Source organism: Saccopteryx bilineata, chromosome 2 (assembly GCF_036850765.1).
Source record: "Saccopteryx bilineata isolate mSacBil1 chromosome 2, mSacBil1_pri_phased_curated, whole genome shotgun sequence".
Classification (NCBI taxonomy): domain Eukaryota; kingdom Metazoa; phylum Chordata; class Mammalia; order Chiroptera; family Emballonuridae; genus Saccopteryx; species Saccopteryx bilineata.
Genome location: NC_089491.1, coordinates 297,973,524 through 297,994,333, shown reverse-complemented (window position 1 = coordinate 297,994,333; position 20,810 = coordinate 297,973,524). Strand labels below are relative to the sequence as shown.

Here is a 20,810-nt window from a genome sequence, read left to right as displayed (position 1 = left end):
TTGACAGTTCACACACAATTCAGCAACTCAGTTAACTCCCGTCTCACTAGGAAAAACTGATGTCTTCCCTGGGAAAGGAATCTGTGCTGATTCAGCTGCCAAACGTGCGATGGTGTTAAGAACCACCATTGTCCTCCACAGAGGCCCTAGTGGAAGAAGACATCTTTAGGGGAACTGGGTGTTCAGACCTCCACATGGCAAGTCCTCCTGACACAAGGGAGAGGAAAAACTAAAGACTCGGCATCATTTAAAAATGAATTGTATCTTCCTGCATCTTTTGTTTAAATGCTTTGGGGCTTATCTATTTTAGGACATTGCAGCATACCATAAACCTGTGATTTGCTAATGTTCTGTTACCTTAAAAAATTTTTCTTACAACTTTATCGAGAAATAATTTATGTACAATAAAATACATTCATTTAAGTTATTTTCTAGATGTATACACCCTTGAAAACAGTCCAATAATTAAGATGCAAAACATTTTCATCCTCCCCAAAGATTCCAGGTAGCCCTTTGTCATCTATCCCTCCCTCTGCTCCTGCCCCAGGCAACCACTGCCACGCATTTTGTTCCTATGAATCAATTTGAATTTTACACACATAGAGTATTATAGTGGGTATTATTTTGTCAATGGCTCCTTTCACTCTGCATAAAATTTTTTATTGAGATTACTTATATATAACATAGAAGTTACCATCTTAACCATTTTTAGGTGGTATTAAGTATATTCCTATTGTGCAACCATCACCACCATCCATCTCCAAAACTTTTTCATCTTGCAAAAATGAAACTCCCTACCCATTAAACAATAACTCCTCTCTCCCCAGCCCTTGGCAACTACCATTCTACTTTCTGTGTCTGTGAATTTGACGACTCTAGGAACCTCGTGTAAGTGGGAATCATATAGTATTTGTCCTTTTGTGACCGGCTTACGTCATTTAGCCTAATGTCTTAGTTCACCCATGTTGTAGCTTATGTTCGAATTTCCTTTTTTAGGCTGAAAACTATTGCATTATATGTATATACCCCATTTTGTTTAGTCATTCATCTGTCAATGGACACTTGGGCTGCTTCTGCCTTTGGCTATTGTAAGTAATGCTGCTGTGAACATGGATGAACAAATATCTCTTCTAGTTATTCTTTTCAACTCTTTTGGGTATATATACCATAAATCTGTTTGCTTTTTTTGAGAAGCCTTCCTATTGTTTTTCACTGTGGCTGTAACCATTTTACAATCTTCCATTTTAAACAAAGTTTTTCATTAGACCCACTTCTTGTTCTGATTACCCCTTCAGTTTCTAGAAAGACAATGCAACATATTCTCTGACCTCTCTTTGCCCTGCAAGATGATCATCTTTTCCTCCTCTCTCTGAGCCTCGGCCCTTCCAGCCCTTTCAGACTGATGGAGTTGCTCGGAGAATTGCTGAGCTGCAGTAACCCTGAGTAAAATCACACTGCTCACTTTCTGTTAGCTGTGGCCATTTCCCTGTTTCTCATAAGCTGTAGTTATTATGCACTTTATCAATGTCTTAATAACACTGTCATGCTACAACCACCAGTATCCTATTTCTTTAGATATTTTACCACTTTGATTGAATCTACTGTGCTTTACATCCCAATTATATGCATTTAGCTATAGCTGTCAAATAACCTATCCTATTAACTATATTAGCTAATTTTTTACAACTGTTGTCTGAATTGCTAGCATCCTGTCCATAATATCTTCAATGCTATTAAAACTAGTCACCTATTTAAATCCTGTTAGTCTAGGTATCAAAAGCCCACTACACACCTCATTTAATCTGAGGGGCCAGCCATGAATGTGAAAACTGGGGGGGGGGCTTTGACCCTAATGTACGCTTTTAAGAAGGACCTTTCTTTGACTAATAGGATGCTCCCACCAGGTTTTATGAGTCACATTAATGGAGAGGGTGCGCATGTGTACATGCATGTGGGGTCAGGGTGGTGGGAATATGGGAGTTGACTGGACGCTGACCATCAGTAATTCTGGTGAGAAGGAGAAGACAGCGTGGGGAAAGGCCCTGGGGAGGGAGGACTGCAGGAGAGGTCAGTGTTCATTTGTCAGGACAGCCCTTTCCGATGCCATCTTGTATGTTCATGGGGGGTGAGCCTGGGTGACTGTGAGTCATAGCAACCCTTGGAATGTTGCCAGAACCGCAGCCTGGCTGGGTTTCTTTTCAGTCTTATGATTCCGGGTTCATCTGAGCCCCGATAAAGAGGAGGCTGTACCCCAAACACCCTCTGTACTTGATCCATGTCTGTGCTTGGTTAATAGCTACCACAGTCAAAGACCTTGAACCGATAGGCAACCCATAGATGGTGATGTCAATGGCTAGGACAGGGCCCGGCACATGGCAAGATGCCCATAAACTCCTGGCTGGACATTGTGGAAGGGTGACTTGTAGAATATATCTCTTCTTTGTCATCACATATATTACACTTTAGGTCAGGATATGATAAGGGGTCCTTGTCAGGCATTTAGTATACACTGGGGTTACTATCTGTAGGAACACACATGCATTAAAAAGACAACCTATCTGTGTGTATGCAATAGAATTCTCAGATGGTCTTATAGAAATCATTTGCTTTTCTGAAACACTTTTTAAAAGCACTGCCCAAAATATGATCTTATTTTATTTCATATGCTTTTATTTAGTTTTGACCTCCCGTTGTATAGATGGAGAAACTGAGACCCTACGAAGGTCTCTTAGTAGAGTCAGTATTGCAACTCTCCTAACTGCTGTGTGGCAGCCTCTCTGAATGGCACATAGGAACAATTGGGAGAATTTTTAGGGCCAAGCTGTGGTCCCAACTGAACAGGTATATGCCTCACTTCTGTGCAATGTTGGGGACATTTCTCCTTATAATTCTGTGTGCTGGACACACGCTTTCCCAGGGGTGTCCAAGCACGCTGTGGAACACCGCAAGCCCAGCTTTGTGTGAATGGAACATCCCCACCACCAGCTCCACAGCCAGCCTCTGGGCTCTGTGTCTACCAAACCCTGCTGAGACCTCACCCTAAACACGGCTGAAGTCCGGGAGAGCTTCCTGTGCCCCTCTTCCTGCTGCCTGAGCCCACCAAGGAGCAGGTGTTGACAGGTCCCCTGCCCTGTGTCTGAGCCACAGAGGTGAGAGAGCTGATGGCCCCAAGGCAAGCTGGGTCCAGCTTAAAGCTTGAAAAAGTATCTGAGTATGTTGTCCTAAGTAGTGCCCCCAAAAGGCATGTGTACCTGGAATCTGAGAATGTGACTTTATTTGAGAATAAAGTCTTTGCAGATGTTAAGGATCTTGAGAGGAAATCACCCTGGATTTAGGTTGAGCCCTAAATCTAATAATCACTGACGACCTCATGAGTGGAGAGAACCCAGAGATACACAGGGAAGGCGGCCACATAAAGGCGGAGCAGAGATTGGAGCGATGCTGCCGTAAGTCAGGGGATTCCTGGGGTCACCAGAAACTGGAGGGGGCAAAGAAGGACTTGCCCTAGGGTCTTCAGAAAGAAGATGGCCCTGCCAACACCTTTATTTCAGACTTGTCACCTCTAGAGTCAACTTTTGTTTATGAAGCCACTGAGCTGTGGCAGTTGTTTCAGCAGCCCCAGGAATGACCATACTGGTTGACAGCGGACAGGAGGTGGGTATGAGCGCCGTCCCAGAGCTGGCCTGCTGGGGCTTCTCGGCTCCCTCACTTGTCTTGCCTTCAGGACCTGGGAGAATTCTCTGCTAAGCCAGACTAAGGAGCAAGTTAAAAACAAGTGTTAGGAGGAAGACCAGGGCCTGACTTCCTTGGTGTCACTGATCTTGTTGGATAAAGATGTCTGTGCCCTCTCACCTCCATTGTTCCTACCTTTCTGTAGTGCCCCCCATAGGCTAAGGGCCTTCATTTCACATAACCCATCTGTTGTAGTCAGCTCAGGCTGCCATAACAAAATAACATAGCCTGGGCGGCTTACGCAGCAGATAATTATTTCTCATAGTTCTGGAAGCTGGGAAGTCCAAGATCAAGATGCTGGCTAATTTGGTTCCCGGTAAGGACCCTCTTCCTGACTTAAGTTAGCTGCCTTCTCACCATTTCTCTCCTTATATAGGAGAGAAAGAGAGAGAGAGAGGAAAGAAGAGGGGAGGGGAGGGAAGGGGAGGAGAGGAAGCAAATTCTCTGGTGTTTCTTCTTCTGAGGGCACTAATTCCATTATGAGAGCCCCACCCTCATGACCTCACCTTACCCTATTTTCTTCCTAAAGGTTCTACCTCCAAATATCATCACATTGGGGGTTAGGTCCTCAGCATCTGAGTTTGGGTGGGGGACGCAATTCAGTCCATGGGCCTTTTAAGGACACTGTTAAGCAAGTTGCTCTGTCCCTCTTCATTTTACATGTGATGTTTCTTCAGTTATTCAAGGTCATAGAGCTGGCAAGGGGGAGAGCCAGGATTTGCATTTGTGTCTAATCCCACTCCAGAGCCTGCACTCTTAACCACTATGCTACATCGATTGAAACATGTCATATTAATAAGCACAGCAGCTAATGGCTGGCGTAGCGAGAAGAGAACCTGCCAGTGTTGTAGTGACCCTTGGTGGCTCCCGCTGCTTCCTCCCTTCTCCTGCCCCTCCCCCTCCCCTGCCTGCCCCTCCCTGAGTGCTGGCCATATCACATGCTCCCTGTTCCGTGGAGGGCCTGTGATGTTCACACCACAGGTGGTCTCTCTGGCAGCTTGTTCCTGTCTCTTTCCATCCGACAAATTCTTGCTCATCTCACACGGTCCGGATTAAATGTGCTCAGTATACATCATTATCTAGCGCATATTCCATGGCTCATAAACCCCAATGGTGTGTCTTTTCCAAGTGGGAGTGGGAGCACCTTTGACATAGGGCTGCCTCTTTCTGTTTTGGAATCTGGTACCTTCCACAGCACCTCTGGCTCTCCAAAGCCCCCAATAAATGTTTGAATAAGGTACACACGTAGAAGACATGGAGATAATAATAAAAAAAAATACACATACTCAGCAGAAAGGGCTGTTAATTAAAAGAAGGGGAAAGAAAAGAGCATCAGATATTCTAAGACAAGTACTGGTAGAAGGAACCACTAAAAGGTATAAGTTGTGAAAGCAAATGTTTAATTTCAGCTCTCCCTTCTGTGTGCTTATCGATGACGCTCAGCTCAGTAGAATGGTCAATCTATATGTTGAGATTTACTGTGGGTCTCATGGACTGTTCTTTTTTGATTAACTGCTTTAGTCTTCCAAATATGTATTCATTAGAAGCTTGTCCTATTGCTCAACAAGATTTGCATGTGTGAGAACACACCCTCTTATTTTACGCTGACCCCAGTGGGAGTGTAAGGCTCACCTTGCTGGCATTTCAGAACACAGGTGTCTTAATGCGTAAACCAAGGCCCGTGCTGTATCTTGGGTTGCCATCTCCAAACTGGACGGTTTGTAACTATGGGCGGTCCCGCCCCAGGCATTTCTAACTGTTCTTCCATCTCTGTCCTCCCCCTGCAGGCTGGCCGTGGGTGACCCTCTCTGTCCTGGGGTTCCTGTACTGCTACTCCCATGTGGGCATCGCCTGGGCCCAGACGTACTCCGTGGGCTAGTGCTGCTGGGCCCAGGGCAGCCCTTGCTGTCGGCCTGCGAGGCAAATGGTGCTTCTCCCTGATCTCACGCCCCAAGATGACCTTCGAGGGCCCAGTGCTGGACCTGCTCATCATTTGTGGAAGTTACCTCAAGCCAAGACGGGAAGCTTGAGCTCACATAGAAAGAAAACAGCCAGAGAGACTTCTGACTTTGGGAACTCAGAGATCATCACCCGCCCCCCGCAACCATCACTTCCCTGTTGAGTTAGCTGGGGCCCAGCGCAGTGGACTGCCCTGCCCTGCTGCACGTGGTGACACTGTGGTCTATAGCCCAGTCCCAAGGGCCCTTTGGGTTCTTTCCCCTTCGCTGAGAATTAAATGCAATGGACATTTCTTGATTGAGGCACAGAAATCCTGACGAGTGATAGGTCTGTCCTCCACTGGGCAATATTTCTGCAACACTTTGTTGACATTTACGTGATCCCCCCTCCCCATGCCCTGCAGTGTGGTCTTTAGAAGCAGCAATGGGGTTTGGACTACACCCTTCACCTCCTCAGCAGGGAGGTGACAAAGTCACAGCTGGTTTCTAATCACCCTAAGGAGTCAGTACCCAAGGAGACCTCTTATTTGAACTTCATCAGGATGATCTCCACTTGGCTGTTCATTCCCCAGATTTGCAGAGGAGTATAAACACGCAGCCCCTACCCACCAGTTAATTGTTTCCACATTAAGAAGCGGAGTTTAAAAGCCAGGGAATAGCGTCTCCACAGATGGGTGCTATGGGGCAAGTAACAGAGGGTAAGGAGGGCCTCCTGTGGTCCTGTCCCCACTCCACGCCAGCCCCACCGTCACCCTCCCGCGCAGCAGTTTACGTTCAGCAGGTCACAGTGTTTTGTTTTGTTTAAAATAAAATGGAGCCTTTTCTATCATATAGATGAGTCACTTTTTTGTAGAGTCAAATTTTTTTTTTTTGAGGAAAATGTTTAAATTCTAAACACACTTAACATAACTTAATTCTTCACTCTCTGTGAAAGATGCTGACAGGCTATTAATGGCCCCAAGTGGTAGATAATTCAGAAAACTTGTTTATCTTTTTTTTTTTTTTTTTTTTTTAATTTATTTTTTTTTTGAGGGTGGTGGAGGCGGGGAGAAATGAACAAGCTCTCGTCATTTGAACCCACAGTGTACCCAATTACGGGAGAACTTAAAACAGCTCAAGCACATGAATTCAGTCGTCACGAGGCCCACTTGGTCCTGGTCTGTGTCACCCTGTCTCATATTAGTCATCTGTTTCTGACCCTGTGTCCTGACTGTGGCTCTTAACTCAGTGAGATCTAAACTCTTGGAGTGCAGAACCAGCCATTTTACTGACATTCTTTTTTCCTGGACACCCTGTTTGGAAGGGAGAGGGCAGTCCAGATGTGGATGACCTGAGGTGGCCGGCAGCAAAGGGCAGGGGCCAGGGGGGCGGGCCGATCACGGCCGCAGTGGTCTCGGCAGCTGGCTGGGGAAAGGAGTAGACACAGGCAGGTGATTCCAAGGTGCTGAACGCTGTGCGGAGAGCATGAAGCTGGGGAAGGGGAGCACCTGAGTGAACACAGTAAAACTTCATGGACTAACACGGATTTGGGATTTGGGGCCAGTCAGAGGGAGGGTGGCTGAAACGTACTTGAAAGGAAAGGGCTTTCTAATGGGGGAGTGGTGTGTGAAGATGATTGTAAGGAAGTGTACGAACATATAAATAGTAGGAAAGATTTTGAACTCTTCAGAGACACTATTATATAAAAATAGGCTTATTCATTCATTAGATTATATTGGAATATATTTGAAAGTAATAATCCTGAATGTTTTAAGTATTACATGATTTAGAATGGTTTGCAGGCATTAGTAAACAATGACTGTTGAGCTCCATATTTGAGGACTGATTAGCTGATATGTCGACTATCCAGGACCATTGCATTCTTGCTTTAGGTTCTTGCTGTTCCCCAACTATCGTGTGAAAATGACCTTATGCCTCTCCTCATGCGTATGAACTAAACTCTTGGGGTTGCTTTCAGTGAAGGGTTTGAGGTGCCTGGGCAGACAGAGCAGTTCCAGCTGAGGAACATCTGACATGTCACTTTTCATCGGCGTCAGCCCTGGGCCACTTCAGGCACAGGACTGGGAAACAACTAGTCAAAGTCCCAAGGTCACGTCTAGCCCCAGGACCCTCTGACCCCAGCCTAGCAAAAGCCAAAGAGCTCCAAGCCTGAATGCCTGATTCCCAAGGAGGCAAACAGGACATCGGAAGGGCAGCCACATCCACACAAGAGACTTAAAAGTATTGGATCATTTCTTCAGATTAATTTGTTGGAAGTGACAGTAGAAAACCCTTTATTCTATTTAAGACTGCAGACCTAGTAAAAAACAACAACAAGTAGATCAATCATACATAACTGTAGAATGATCTATATATTGGGAGAATAGTAAGTTAGGGGGAGGGGTTTCCCTTAGAGAAACTGATGTGGCCCACTTACTTATTTAAAATAATATAATTGTTGGCTAAGTGTAAGGAATTAACTAGAACATGATGGGTTTGTTTTCTAACAAATATCTCCATCTAATTGGGCTGACCCCTGGGGAGCCAGGTCACCCTGACAGTGCGTGCTTTCCTGCACATGTTAGGAAGTATCTCTGAGGCTTTTCTTCGGGGAAATTATTTTATTTTAAAACAAACCAATAAAATCTCTTTTTTAAATAGCTGAAACCCATTTGGCACTGAAAATGTATTACTTGGCTCTGTTTTACTAGTCCTATTGACTAATTATAAAAATCATATTCACAAAGAGAGATTTTTCCCCCTCCGTTGAGGATATCTGCAGAATGTAATGTTTAGTGCTTTATTACGTGAGACCTTTGAAATGAGAATCAATCATTTGGAATTTTAATCAAGATACCATTACATTATTTTTATTATGCTTGTCTGCAATATAATTAAATAATAGTGTATATGGAGAATATCATTAAAAATACTGTATTCACACCGGGGCCATATGAGAGCAAGAAGAGGCCTGGATATGGCTTGCAGGTCACAGAGGCCTCATCCCTGAAGTTCTATAGTCTATAAAAAGAAGTGCCATTTTTGAAATGTGGTCCATTGGTATTAAAAACTTAAGCCATGGCTGGTTGGGGCAATGGTAGAGCGTTGGCCTGGCCTATAGATGTCCTAGGTTCAATTCCTGGTCAGGGCGTACAGGAAAAGCAACCATCTGCTTCTTTACCCCTCCACCTCCCCTTTCTTCCCACCCCTTCTTCCCTTTCCATAGCCATGTCTCAGTTGGTTGGAGCACATTGGCCCCAGGTGCTGAGGATGGCTTGTGGAGCCTTTGCCTCAGGAGCCAAAAATAGCTCAATTGGGAGCATGGCCCAGATGGGGATTTCCGGGTGTATCCCGGTTGGGCTGCATGTAGGAGTCTATCTCCCCTCCTCTCACTGGAAAAGAAAAAAAAAGAACTCAGGTTGGCAGTATTGTGGAGAATCTTGCCATGGGTAGGCAGCAAGGCCTATTAAAATCATAGCAGACCTGAAACCATGCTGGTGTAGAGGACTAGTTAGTTTAAGGCCAAGACATCCCCTACTTTCATAGCTTCTGAGACCATCAATGAATTAAAGCACAGATCAAACCCATTCTGTTGACACTGAGTCATTCTAAAAAGATTTAGGTTTTTTTTAATACTATATTTTAAAAGGCAAGGAAGCATCTATATATCTTATACAAATTCCAGGCCAAATTGTTCAAAATATAAACGTTCACTTCTAAGTGGAGGTCAGTTTCAGATGTGTTGAAGCAATGTGTCGTACCACAATTTTCCACTGACGCCAGGCTATGAGACATCTAGGTGCACTGGCATAACAGACACAACTCTATTTTGAGGTCGTATTGTAAAGCACCTTCACAACTGTTCTCTGGCTGTATAGAACTTGGACACACAATCTTGGTATCGCTAGAATTTTTAAGTTCCCCCAAAACCACAATTGTAGGTGCTTCCAAATCAGAGCTCCCCCAGCTCTCAAAAAGGAATAGAAAGTATTGTCCTTGTTCTATTATTGTAGGTCAGAACCCTCAATTGCAATTATAGAAGGAACAGCAAACACATTATGTATAAAATAGTTTATTACCATAATAAATAAAATTAAATATTTTGGTTTTACAAATATCATTTGTGCTTGTTTAAAAATGTTGAGAAGGGAGTATCATCAATGGAGGGGCCCACACGTTCCTCTGAACATTCCCAGGTTGCAGACAGACGGGAGTTCCTGGCAACGTCCTCCGCTGGCCACAAAACTAGTATCAGCTCACTTGCACTTCTGTTTATTCATGCTCATTTGGACAAAGTGACAAATGCAAAGGAAAAAGAAAACCCAATGAAGGATTTGGCAGGACTCAGTGGAAAGAGTGTTAATATAAGGAGAAACCCCGGAATGACAAACTGCTCATGAGTAGGTGTCCTTGCAAGGTGGCAGAATGTCGGATGTGGACAGTCCAACTGACACACAAATACAGTGTCTGAATATTAAGAGAATACATTCATCGGGGATTTGCATCTTTCATAACATAAAAGGAGTTCATATCCTGGTACGAGATCCATGAACTTCTCATTGTACAGCTAATGGATCTGGAAGTCACAGAGAAGGAGACAGTGGCTCTAAGAAAAAAGTTTCAAGGAGGGCCGGCATGGAGGGCCGGCACCTGCAGGTTATTCAAGTCCAGTTCTAGAGGTTCCAGAATGAGTCTGATAAGCTCACATGAAAATGGAGTTTCGAGTGAAACTAAGCTTCGGGCAAATTCACATTGATTCTTTAGAACTGTGGAGGATGGAAATGAAAACTCCACACGAACACCTTGTTCTTGAGAAAATGGTGATTTCTCCAATGACTGCAGAGGTGCTGAGAGGACAGTGGAATCCCCTCCCAGTGGAGGGCACAAGAGCTGGTGAAGGTAGTTTTTATTGAAGCAAGCGAGAAGGCAGTACAACGATTTACACAGAAGAGAGGCTGTGTGGGGGGCCGAGTGTGCTCTCACTGGGCCTCCTGTTTAAGCAACACCATGTGAGGAGGGAGCAAAGGGGAAAGAGTGCTGGCAGCTCCATCACAGTTGGAGTTCCATTCAAGGGTCTTAAGGCTAAACATCTTTATTGCAAAACACCGTATAGTCCATTCATCAAATGCACATCAACTGGTATATGTACCACGGCTCCTAAAATTTCCCAGAAGGTGCATATGCCATATGGTAGTCAACGCAAGAAGCGGAGATGAGGCTCTTCCTATACCTGATATTCCTAAGGCATTCATTCATTTGGTCCCCGCACAGGCTTGCACGAAAGTTTGACTGTGGCTTTGTCCACTGAAATAAAGAGGCAAGCTCAAAATTGTCTTCAGGACCAGCAGAGGAACTGCAAGTCAGGACTCACCTGTAGTGTGCTACAGTTTGCTTGTTCCCAGTTGTTAATTCTTCTGCTAGTCCCAAATAAACTCATCTTTTTTGACCATTTTGATCTTGTCTCTGTATTTAGGTCGCATTTGTTGGTGTCAGAAGTGGGATCCAAAGGAACCGGCCCCCAGAGGACAGTGACCCTTGGAATGCCTTCGGAATTGAGCGGGATGCTCTACCCGGGCCCTGTGTGCTCATCACTTCCGCGAGTCCCCCTCACTTCCGGTGTGGGGAGTCTCCTCGCCCATTCCGAGCTCCCTCCCTTGGGTTGAGCTCTCCCACTTTATTCAGAACCATTTAAATGCTTCATTCTTTCTGTTTAAGCATTTGTCCTATTCACTTATTTTCTTGTTAGAAGGGCACTAGAATTTTGGTGTAATTACTTTGGAATATCTGAGGGCAAAAATTAAAAATAACGTCAGTAGTCATGGGTCTGCAAATAAATCGACCAAAGTGCTTGCCACCTCCTTATGAGAGACTTTGGTCTCTGAAGGAAAAGACTATGAAAAGATAAATTGTTCACAGAAAGGCCTGATTGGCAGTAGGTTGCCTGCCAACTTCCAGGAAAATTTCTGTGTAACAGGGGACACCTGGTCATGAGACAGACAGCTAGGGCAAAGGCCGTCCTCTAGGAGAAAAATGTATCCTGTGAAAGGCACGCTGTCCCAGTGGAACAAAACACAACTCCCAGCCCTGAAAGCGGCCCCTTCAGTCTACTTAGGAGTTCTTCTTTTGCTCTCAAGAGAACTCCTGAGAAATGAAACCCTAGTCATCTAACTGCTCTCAGGATGGCCCTCCTTCAAGGGCCCCAGCTGGTTTCATGTTTTAAAAAAAAAATTAGTTTTGCTTCATGTGCATTTTTGACTCAATAGACCAACCTTACCAAAAATGATTTAGAACGTCAGCAGTTATCATGCTGGACTCTCAATCTCCCCAAACTTTTCTCTGGACTAAATTAGAAGATCACAGTAATAGAACTAAAGAATCCGAATGGGAAAGCTAATTTAATTGGTCATGATTGCCTCTTTACAAAATACTAAGTTTCTAAATTAACTGAAGCAAAAAAAAAAAAAATAACTAAAAGGAGATTTAAAAGCCTCTGAGGCCACTCCCTTGGCAGCACCAGCCGTGGCTTCCCTAACCCCATTGCTCCACGTCCACTGTATCTCCGTGTCCTATTCTGACTCCTTCCCTTATTGAAGTGTCTCTTCCTCTCTAGTGCTCAAACCTGACCAGCAAACCTGTCAAAACTCTCCCCTTTATTAGGCCTTTGGAGGATCTACTAAACCAGGGGTCCCCAAACTTTTTACACAGGGGGCCAGTTCACTGTCCCTCAGACCGTTGGAGGGCCGCCACATACAGTGCTCCTCTCACTGACCACCAATGAAAGAGGTGCCCCTTCCGGAAGTGCGGCGGGGGCAGGATAAATGGCCTCAGGGGGCTGCATGCGGCCCGCGGGTCGTAGTTTGGGGACGCCTGTAATAAACTATTAATTTCTTACATCTTGTGGACCAAAGCAGAACTTAAAGATATAGTAAGAGATTTTCCCGTGGTAACCAAGGGTCCTCCTAGATTTGCTGAAAAATTCAATATTGTAATTCACACTTATCACCCTGGCTTCTCTTATCAGTGAGTCCACATGCTTGCTGGAGAATACTGAGTGGTGTGGTTGATAGTGGAGAGTTCAGTATCTGAAGCTCATGGTCCTTGCCTGGACCACATTCAGCACCCAGGCAAGAGTAGGCAGTCACATAAAGCAGCCTCTGGCCAAGTGTGTGTCACAAAAGTGAAAGAAGGGAAGATTTGGCTCAGAGAAAACAATTACAGCAGAAGTCTCTAAAATCCTTAAATGGAGAACAAAAGTGTATACAGCCACACTCATGGCTGTCACTGTCACTCACGCATGTATGGCCCTGTGACCTCGAGATGAACAGATCTGGGCTTCCAGTCAAGCCCAGTGTGAATCCTAAGAGTCAATCCTAGGAGTACATTCGTGAAGCTTTATCCCCGCTCCCAACAAGTCTGGACTTTAGAGCCGCACACATCAGCACCTTTGCCCCTCAGACTCAGATGGGGAGTCACTGCTAAATAGACACCTGAGCCCCTCGTACAGAGGTGAAGGGAAGCAGAAGGGCCGCTGGACACGGGCCTGCGAGGTGCTGGACGGGAGCCTGCACCAGGTCTCAGAGAGTGGGGCAGGTGCTTCTGAAGCTGCTGTTGCGGTTACGAGGGTCCTAGCCGGGCTTTGAATGCAGTGGGTCTGAAACTTCAGAAGCAGGTAAAGGAGCAGGTTTAAGGAAAAACAAATTAGAATGTTTCTGGGGAAGCTGGTAGATGGGGTTCTAATATTTTATAGCTTCTGCTCCAAGGACTAGTTGGCACCTTCTCAAGTTAAATAATCTGGAAGCCCATGGCTTTATCCAGAATCACAAACAATCATGACTTGGCCTCAAGAAAGTTCACGACCTCTTCTTTGTACATTTCCATCTGGGGCTAAATTTAATAATTTCTCAGCCTCAGGAGGTCTGGGGCCACCCCTGTAAGCCTCACACAAGAAGCTACCAGAGTGTGCAGGGCTTCTGGGGAAGGTGCCTGGCCTTGGCCTCCAGATGTTGCTCCCCAGGGCCATCTGTGCTAACCCTGGAGCCAGGGGAGGACAGCCCCGCTCTGTACAGACAACTGAGGGCCAAGTCCTGGGTGATGCCATGGCCACTGAGCAGGTGGGTGGGTGGGCTCAGACAGGGAGCTTTCAGAACCACTGAGTACCTTTGGGACGGCAGGTCCCAACCTATCATCCCCTCAATACAAGGGAGACCAGTACTGGGACCCAGACTCTCTGTAGCAAAGCGATGCCAGATGGAGGTGCTAAGAATGGGACCACTGCCACACAGCACGTGTAGGGCAGTGCCCGGAAGGTTCCATGTCGTCAGTGACAGCCAGACCGCCTGCACTCCTCATTTCACTCTCTCAAGCTGAGTTCCTAGAGCTGAGCTCCCAGTCTTGCTTGTCTGTGGTTAAGGGTCCCGACCCCTCTCTGCAGGGCATGCACGTGGGCAAACCCCACTTTGCCTGGGAAAGACCCTTTCTCTTCCTTTCTCAGACACCACTAAAAGAATCCCAAGCACACAAATGACCTGACCCCAGGTCATAAAAGGCAGTGGGGTGTCCCTGAGCACTGTGGCATAGGGACTTGGGTGGCCCATCATCATCATTCCAAGCTCCGCACAGACCATGAGTCTCGTGGCCACCACAGTCCACCACCTTGCAGAGACAGCCGGAAAACCCACCACCTCATTCTCTTTTTCCAGCTCCTGAGTCAAATACAATCATGGCCCTGCAACCTTTTCACGGTTTCTCTCGAAGTCCTCCTGAGTTTGATAGGAGGGAAAGAGATTAGCTTTAAAATAAGGCCAAGCCTGGCTCCCAAGTGTCCCATAACAACCCCATGCAGTGGACAAAATACAAACTTCTGCAGGGCAATCCCAGTGAGAATTATAATATAAACATAGCACTTGCTACAATGTTTCTGAGGTTGTGTGTGTGTCTGCTTTGCTAAGGAAGCAACTCTGGGCTCATCGCCCTTCCTGCCGATGCCCCTTACCCTGAGGATGCCACAGGAGCATGTGGGGGGGAGGCTGAGAAGGAAGAGAAGCAAAGGGACCTGTGTGATGAGGCCAGGGGCATGAAACAAGGCCAGAGATTCACCTGGGGCCTCCAGAGCCTCCCCTCTGGCCTTCCCGCAGGGGTAGGCTGCCCAGAACCTCCGGGTCCCACGGGCCCCTCTCTGGCTCTTATGCTGGGCTCACCTCTTTGGAGAAAGGAGGCGTGTGCAGTCCCTGCTCTCAGTGGCTATGGGAGGCACCCACAGCACCTCAGCTGTTTTTTTTGGCCTTAACCATTAGAGACAGAAAGTTGAAAGGCTCTACCCTTCCTGTCCCTCAAACTCCCATCATCCCAAGCTTATTACAAACGACAACTATAGGAAAATATACAGTGATGACAGACACAGGCTGTACAAGGACAGGGAATGCTAGGAAATCCCTGTGCCCACCGCCATCTTTGGGGGTCTTGGTGAAGGAGCCCAGAATGTATATACGTGAAAGGTTCTTGGTGCTCCCCCACCAATCTCCAAATGGCTGCTGCTCTTTTCTGGTAGTTTTCTCATCTTTTACAAATATCATGGCAGTAAAAAATAAAAAACGAAGGAAACCACCCTTTAGACAGCATGCCCCCTCTTCCGAAGTTGTGCAAAGGCAGTTCAGCGGCAGCTGGCGTCCGGCAGGGGGCCACAAACTCCTCTTCCCCAGACTTTGAAAAAGAGCGAGTGTGTGCCCAAGCAACTGGTCCCACTGTGGTCTTCTGTCAGGAAAAGCCTACTTTGCAAGTTGTTGGTCATGTAGGTGTGTGTGGTGGGGGTGTTGCCTCGGGCAGGGTGGTCAGTTTCTGTCTCTGACTTTTTTTTTGTTATTAGCAGACCTCTCAGCTTGCTCCAAAAATCTCTCTCTCTGATTCTGGGGACTGGGGCCTGGATATTTCAAACAGCTCCTGAGGAGACTGAGAGGACCTTCTGGAAGTTAATACCCTGAGGATCTCAGAGAGCTGTTTCTCGATGTTTGTCATTTTGGTGTTCAAGGCCTTGATGTCCTCCTTCAGCTCGTGCTTGACCTCCAGGAGCGTGGCCTGCAGCGTCTGCTCGGGGATGGGGTAGAAAGAGTGCTTGACCTCTGCCAAGATGGGGCTCCGGTCCTGGGGGCTCCTGGCCTCCCCGACGTTGTCCAGACGCAGGTCGCTCTTGGTGATGCCGCTGTCACACGAATCTGTCTTCTTCAGCGTGGCCTCCCCTGAAGCCTTGGTCCTTTCAGGGAGCGTCTCCATAGACTCGGCCTTGGACACCTTGTTCCAGTCCTCGCCCTTCCCACAGGCATCTTTGAAGCGGGCCCAGCCTTTCCGCTTGGCACACTCGCCCCCGCCTGCCTTGGGGCCCAGGCACTCGGACCCCGGCGCATGCAGCTTGGCGTGGTCGGCCACCCCCACGGCGCAGGCCGCCTGGAAGGACACGGGTGTGGCAGGGCTCTCGCGCACGGTGACCACGCTGGCCTTCACGAGGCTGTGGTTGGCCGAGGCGTGCTCCGAGAGGACGCTGCCCTTCTCCACGTCCAGGTCTTCCAGGTCCCGGCCGCCCCTCTCCGCCGCCAGCCGGGCCTCTTTCTGCTGTCGGAACCTCTGGAACAGTCTCCGGACAGGGTGGTCCGGGGGCAAGATCAGGGGGGCCTCGTTCTTCCGTTTCATGCGCTCTTCCTCTTCCCGCTTCACGTCGCTGATCTTCCGGAACACGATCTGGAGTGAGACAGAATGACACACGGTGTTAACGGGCTCCTCGGCCACTCTCCCACGGCCGAGGCTCCCAGCCCCGCCCCCACGGCTCCCAGCCCCACCCCCACGACCCCAGTCCCGCCCCCACGGCTCCCAGCCCCACCCCCACGACCCCAGCCCCGCCCCCACGGCTCCTAGCTCCGCCCCCACGGCTCCCAGCCCCGTCCTCAAGGCCGGCGGAGGCTCCCAGCCCTTTCGCATCCCTGCCAAGGTCGCCTGAGGCTTTTCTCAGGGGCTGTCTTCACTTTCCTTTCCTAACACTCTTTCTGCTTTCCGACAGCAAGAAGTTGACTTCGTGCTGTGTCCTCTTCAAGAGAAACAAACCCCAGCCTCTCCATCCCCACGTGCTGGGAGGGTAGACGTACCAAATGGCCTCTTCCCAGAGACTGCCCTGGCCTTTGAGCTGGGCCCCCTTTAACCAGTCTCAGTCTGCAATTCAGCATCACCTGACACGCTTTTCAAAAATCATTTTTTCTGACCCAACCTCAGACCTGCTGCATTTGAATTTCCAGATGGGAAGCCTTTGAATCTGAAATTCAAAGGCTCCCAGGTGATACTGATGCAGGTAAGTGTGAGCAACTCACTCTGAAGTAAGAAAGCTCCACCACGTCCCCAGGCAGAGCTACAGCTAAAACTGCCGCCTACAGATTTGGACCCCAAGTGAAGGTGGCTGGCTGTAAGAGGTGAAGTTGAGTCCCACACGAAAGCCCACCTTGTCCTCACGGAGCTTACAAGGAAGAAAGGCCCACGACCTTGCACATGAGCTTGTCCTAACACAAACACTAGGCAACGCCTCACAGTTTGTAAGGCACTGAGATGCTATTTCACGTATTCCTTACAACAGCACTAACACTGTCACTGGAACCCATTATTTATTATCCCCATTTAGGAGAAGAAGAAATCAAGGCTCAGAGCAGTTAGTTAAATGTCACATAACAGATAAGTTTCCTGTAAGGAACTTGTATGCAAGCCACCAAGTCCCAGATCTATTAGATGTCCAACAACATCCTGACGATGACAATGCTTCATGCATGGACAGACAGACAGCAGTACAGTCTCATGAGTCTGATATGAGCACAGTGTAAGCTACATATTACAGGGCTTTCTGCTGGGCCGACATCTGATTATGGGAGATCCCCATCATTTCTGGCTGATCGTGCATGTGGAAGGTTCACTCAGGGACACGTTTGACTCAAACCATAGCTGACCTTGCAGGAAGCCACCTGCAATAAATAGATCATCTTTTTTATGTAAACTGCTGGTACTGAGCTCATTAAGGAGTAGAGGAGAGGCCTATGGAAGGGAGAGTGGCAGCTTTTCCATCACCACGATCTGGAAACCCCTGTGCCCCATGCAGCAGCCTCAGACCAACCCCTAACTAGCCCCTAGGACTTGCCACAGAATCCCAGGTCTTGGGGAGGCACACGAGAAGGATGGGTTTGGGGATGGAAAGAGTTAAGTTCCGGCTCTGCCACTAACCATGTGACCTCTGACAGGTGTTTTAACTTCTGAGTCTCCGTTTTCTTGTTAAAAAGGGGGAAATCCCTACTTTTCTGACTTGGTGTAAGACCAACACAAAATTGCTTATGTAAAAACACTGGCCCACTGTAAATGCTTAAAATGAATCCTCCTGTCCCTGGTGAAAAGGCTTGAAAGGGCTTTTAAAAAATATTTTACATCTAAGTGCAGATGATACATAACTGACCTTACCTGCTCCAGGAAGCCCACCTGCCCAGAACCCTCTGATCGTACCACTCAGGTTATCAGGTATGGCTGACACGACAATCATTTTTTAGTGCCAATAAATACAGAGGAATCCAACATTTAGTCATTTGATGCCAGCAATCAATCAGCAAATTACTGGCAGAGTGGAGACTCACACCTGTCATCTGACTTCTCTGTCAAAGCTCCTGTCACTGGAAGATTTTACCCTTGAGTCACAAACAGGTGGGTGGGGTAGAGCTGACACCCCCTCTTGCCACCTGGTTAAATCTTCAAGCCACCTGCCCTGGCTCTTAGTGTCTGTGTGGCTTTCTGACCTCCACTGGCCAGTATTTCTCCCCTCCTTGCCCTGCCCAGCTGTGATTTTATAATCCTGACTCCCTAGTCCTCCCCTTCAATCATAACCCATCTGCTCCTACAGCTTAGCCTGCAGACCCAAGCCATGAGACTCAGGAGAATCCTGACCACTCTGAAGGGAAATCCAGCTAAAGGCATCCCAGGGCTGGAGGGACGATGTTAAGCTGAATGATCAGGACCCTCTCTTTCCATTCTCCTGTGCTTTCAGTTGGCAGTCTTACCCTCCATGCTTCCCTGTGCTCACGTGGTTCTCTGTTCTGGGAAAGGCCCCTGTTCTCCACTGGGCATCCAAATACTCCTCACACTGGACCCCAATCAAACAACACCTCCTCCAGAAAGACTTCCCTGATTCTACAGAGCTCTAAGTTATCCTCCCACCTCCCAACTCTAATGCTTCTTGTGCTCACATCACTCTTCTGCCCTAATTAGATTCTTCTGTTTTGGGTCTCTTTGCAGTAGAAATAACAACAATTTCCTCCCCCAATCACATCCCTTCTTAGAGAGGAGAGGAGGGAAGAAGGAAACAATGAAGGAAGGTTAGACAAAGGGGAGGGATGAGAAAAAGAAGGAGAAAGGATAATGCACGAGAATGTGAATGCACCCCAGAGAGACAGTGGGTTTAGACCTGATTGCTTTGGTTCCTGCCCATTGTTCTGAGGGACATCTGATTCTTCAGAGTATTTTCCCCATTTTTCATGAGCTAGTTTGAGTGGGGCTCTGTTCTGTAAGCAACAATTCCCAAACAAGATACCAGTTACCTAAATCTTATCTTGTTCCCCCTGAAAGCTCCCTTGGGCCTGGTGCAGCACTTGGCATGTCACATTGTATTTTTTACTTTTTTTATTATTATTATTATTATTATTATTAAATATTATTTACCATAGGAGAATAGGGATTGTCTGTTTTGTTCACTATCTCCAGCACTTGGAAAATGCCTGGTAACTAAAGGGCCCCTTGTAAATATTTGTGGAATGAATGAATAGAAGAATGAATGAGTAACAGATAAATATGAGCTAATGAATCAATGGGAAAATGCCTTCTGCTTGGAAAGGTAAAATCACAGAGATTGTAGTCAACATCATAAAAGGAAGGGATTGGCTCAGAACATATGGTCTTCTTTCCCAGTCTCAACATCGAAGGTCAGGGGCAGCCCTTGAGACAGGAAATGAGATGTGTTAAGGTTAAAGAAAAGAAAGCACTTCTTCAAATATTGCGGAGTCAACACAAAACTTATCTCAGGAGGTTGTACAGTGGAGCATAACAGTAGTTTAACAAAGGCTTCTTTTTCGTCTGTGGTGGACACGTGTGGTAAGTCTTCCTTGAGGAGCTGGATGTGCCCTTCAGCCAAATGCCCCACAGGTCAGAACCCTGGACTGGGGTGCTGGGCCCCGGCCTGACCCAGGAGTATGCTCAGATGCCGAGGATGTGCCATCGCTGGGGGCAGCTTGATGCTCACGGGCTGGGGCTCTTTCGGATCTGTGCTGACTCTTCTGAAGCCTCTTGACTTTTTCCAAAGTATCATCATACTGCTGCCTTTGGTCATCCTCAGTGCCAGAGGCAGCCCCACCTGAACACCACCGGCTCATCCAACGGGCAGGTGAACCAGGAAAGAGCTTCCTGCCCTCCAGAAGTGCCTGAACCCTCTGAAAATCAGAGAGTGGAACCAGCACACACCAAGGACACAGAGCTGATGTGGTCCAACGGCTTCGCTGATCTGGGGTCCAAAGCTCTGCCTGCTAAGGGCAACCTCTTTTTTGGAGAAGTTGGTCATGGACTCTGTCTTGGAGGCAGCCATGACCAAGCATTTGGCCAAGTACTTTAGATCCAGGCGGGCAGGGGTGGCTGCGTGACTCATGACTGTGAGGTCTGTGCTGCCAGCACCAGGCATAGCAGCTCTCGTCTGCTCCAAAATGCTCCACGGCTCCCACCGCAACGGGGTGCCCTAGGAGTGATGGGGGCAAGACCCTCGGTGCCACAACCCAAGATGATCTCTGCTCTGAATAGGCTTTAGTGGGGGCCTGGAGAGTAGATCCAGCTTTTCCAAGTGTTTATGAAATTTTAACAGGTGCCATGAAGGTGAAAGGTTTCTAAATGAAATGCATTTGAGCCACATGCAATGTTAAATTCGTTGCTTTGCTGCAGGAATTCTCAGAGCTTAAACATGCCTTATGAATGTCTAAGAGGACAATGTCACAGGCAGCATTTCTTAAATGCTTTCTCCCAGACCCTCTCTTTGCAAAGGGTAGTACGTAATCCCCAGAGTCCCCTCTGGCAAACACTGAAATTGCATCAGCGTTG

General features: G+C 47.4%; 2 protein-coding genes across 8 annotated transcripts in view; one reads left to right on the top strand and one right to left on the bottom strand.

Annotated features, from left to right (window-relative positions):
- Nucleotides 1–6,499, top strand: part of HHAT (hedgehog acyltransferase) — a 300,060-nt gene extending 293,561 nt beyond the window's left edge. For all 5 annotated transcript variants that reach the window (XM_066261445.1, XM_066261444.1, XM_066261441.1 and 2 more), the window contains one exon: nt 5,520–6,499. In XM_066261445.1, the coding sequence (XP_066117542.1) occupies nt 5,520–5,611 (92 nt within the window). In that variant the 3' untranslated portion in view covers nt 5,612–6,499. The remainder of the gene's footprint in view (nt 1–5,519) is intronic.
- An 8,850-nt stretch (nt 6,500–15,349) lies between these two features.
- The window catches only part of KCNH1 (potassium voltage-gated channel subfamily H member 1), a 348,411-nt gene continuing 342,950 nt past the window's right edge, over nt 15,350–20,810 (bottom strand). For all 3 annotated transcript variants that reach the window (XM_066255144.1, XM_066255141.1, XM_066255143.1), the window contains exon 11: nt 15,350–16,397. In XM_066255144.1, coding sequence (XP_066111241.1) covers nt 15,540–16,397 — 858 coding nt within the window. In that variant the 3' untranslated portion in view covers nt 15,350–15,539. The remainder of the gene's footprint in view (nt 16,398–20,810) is intronic.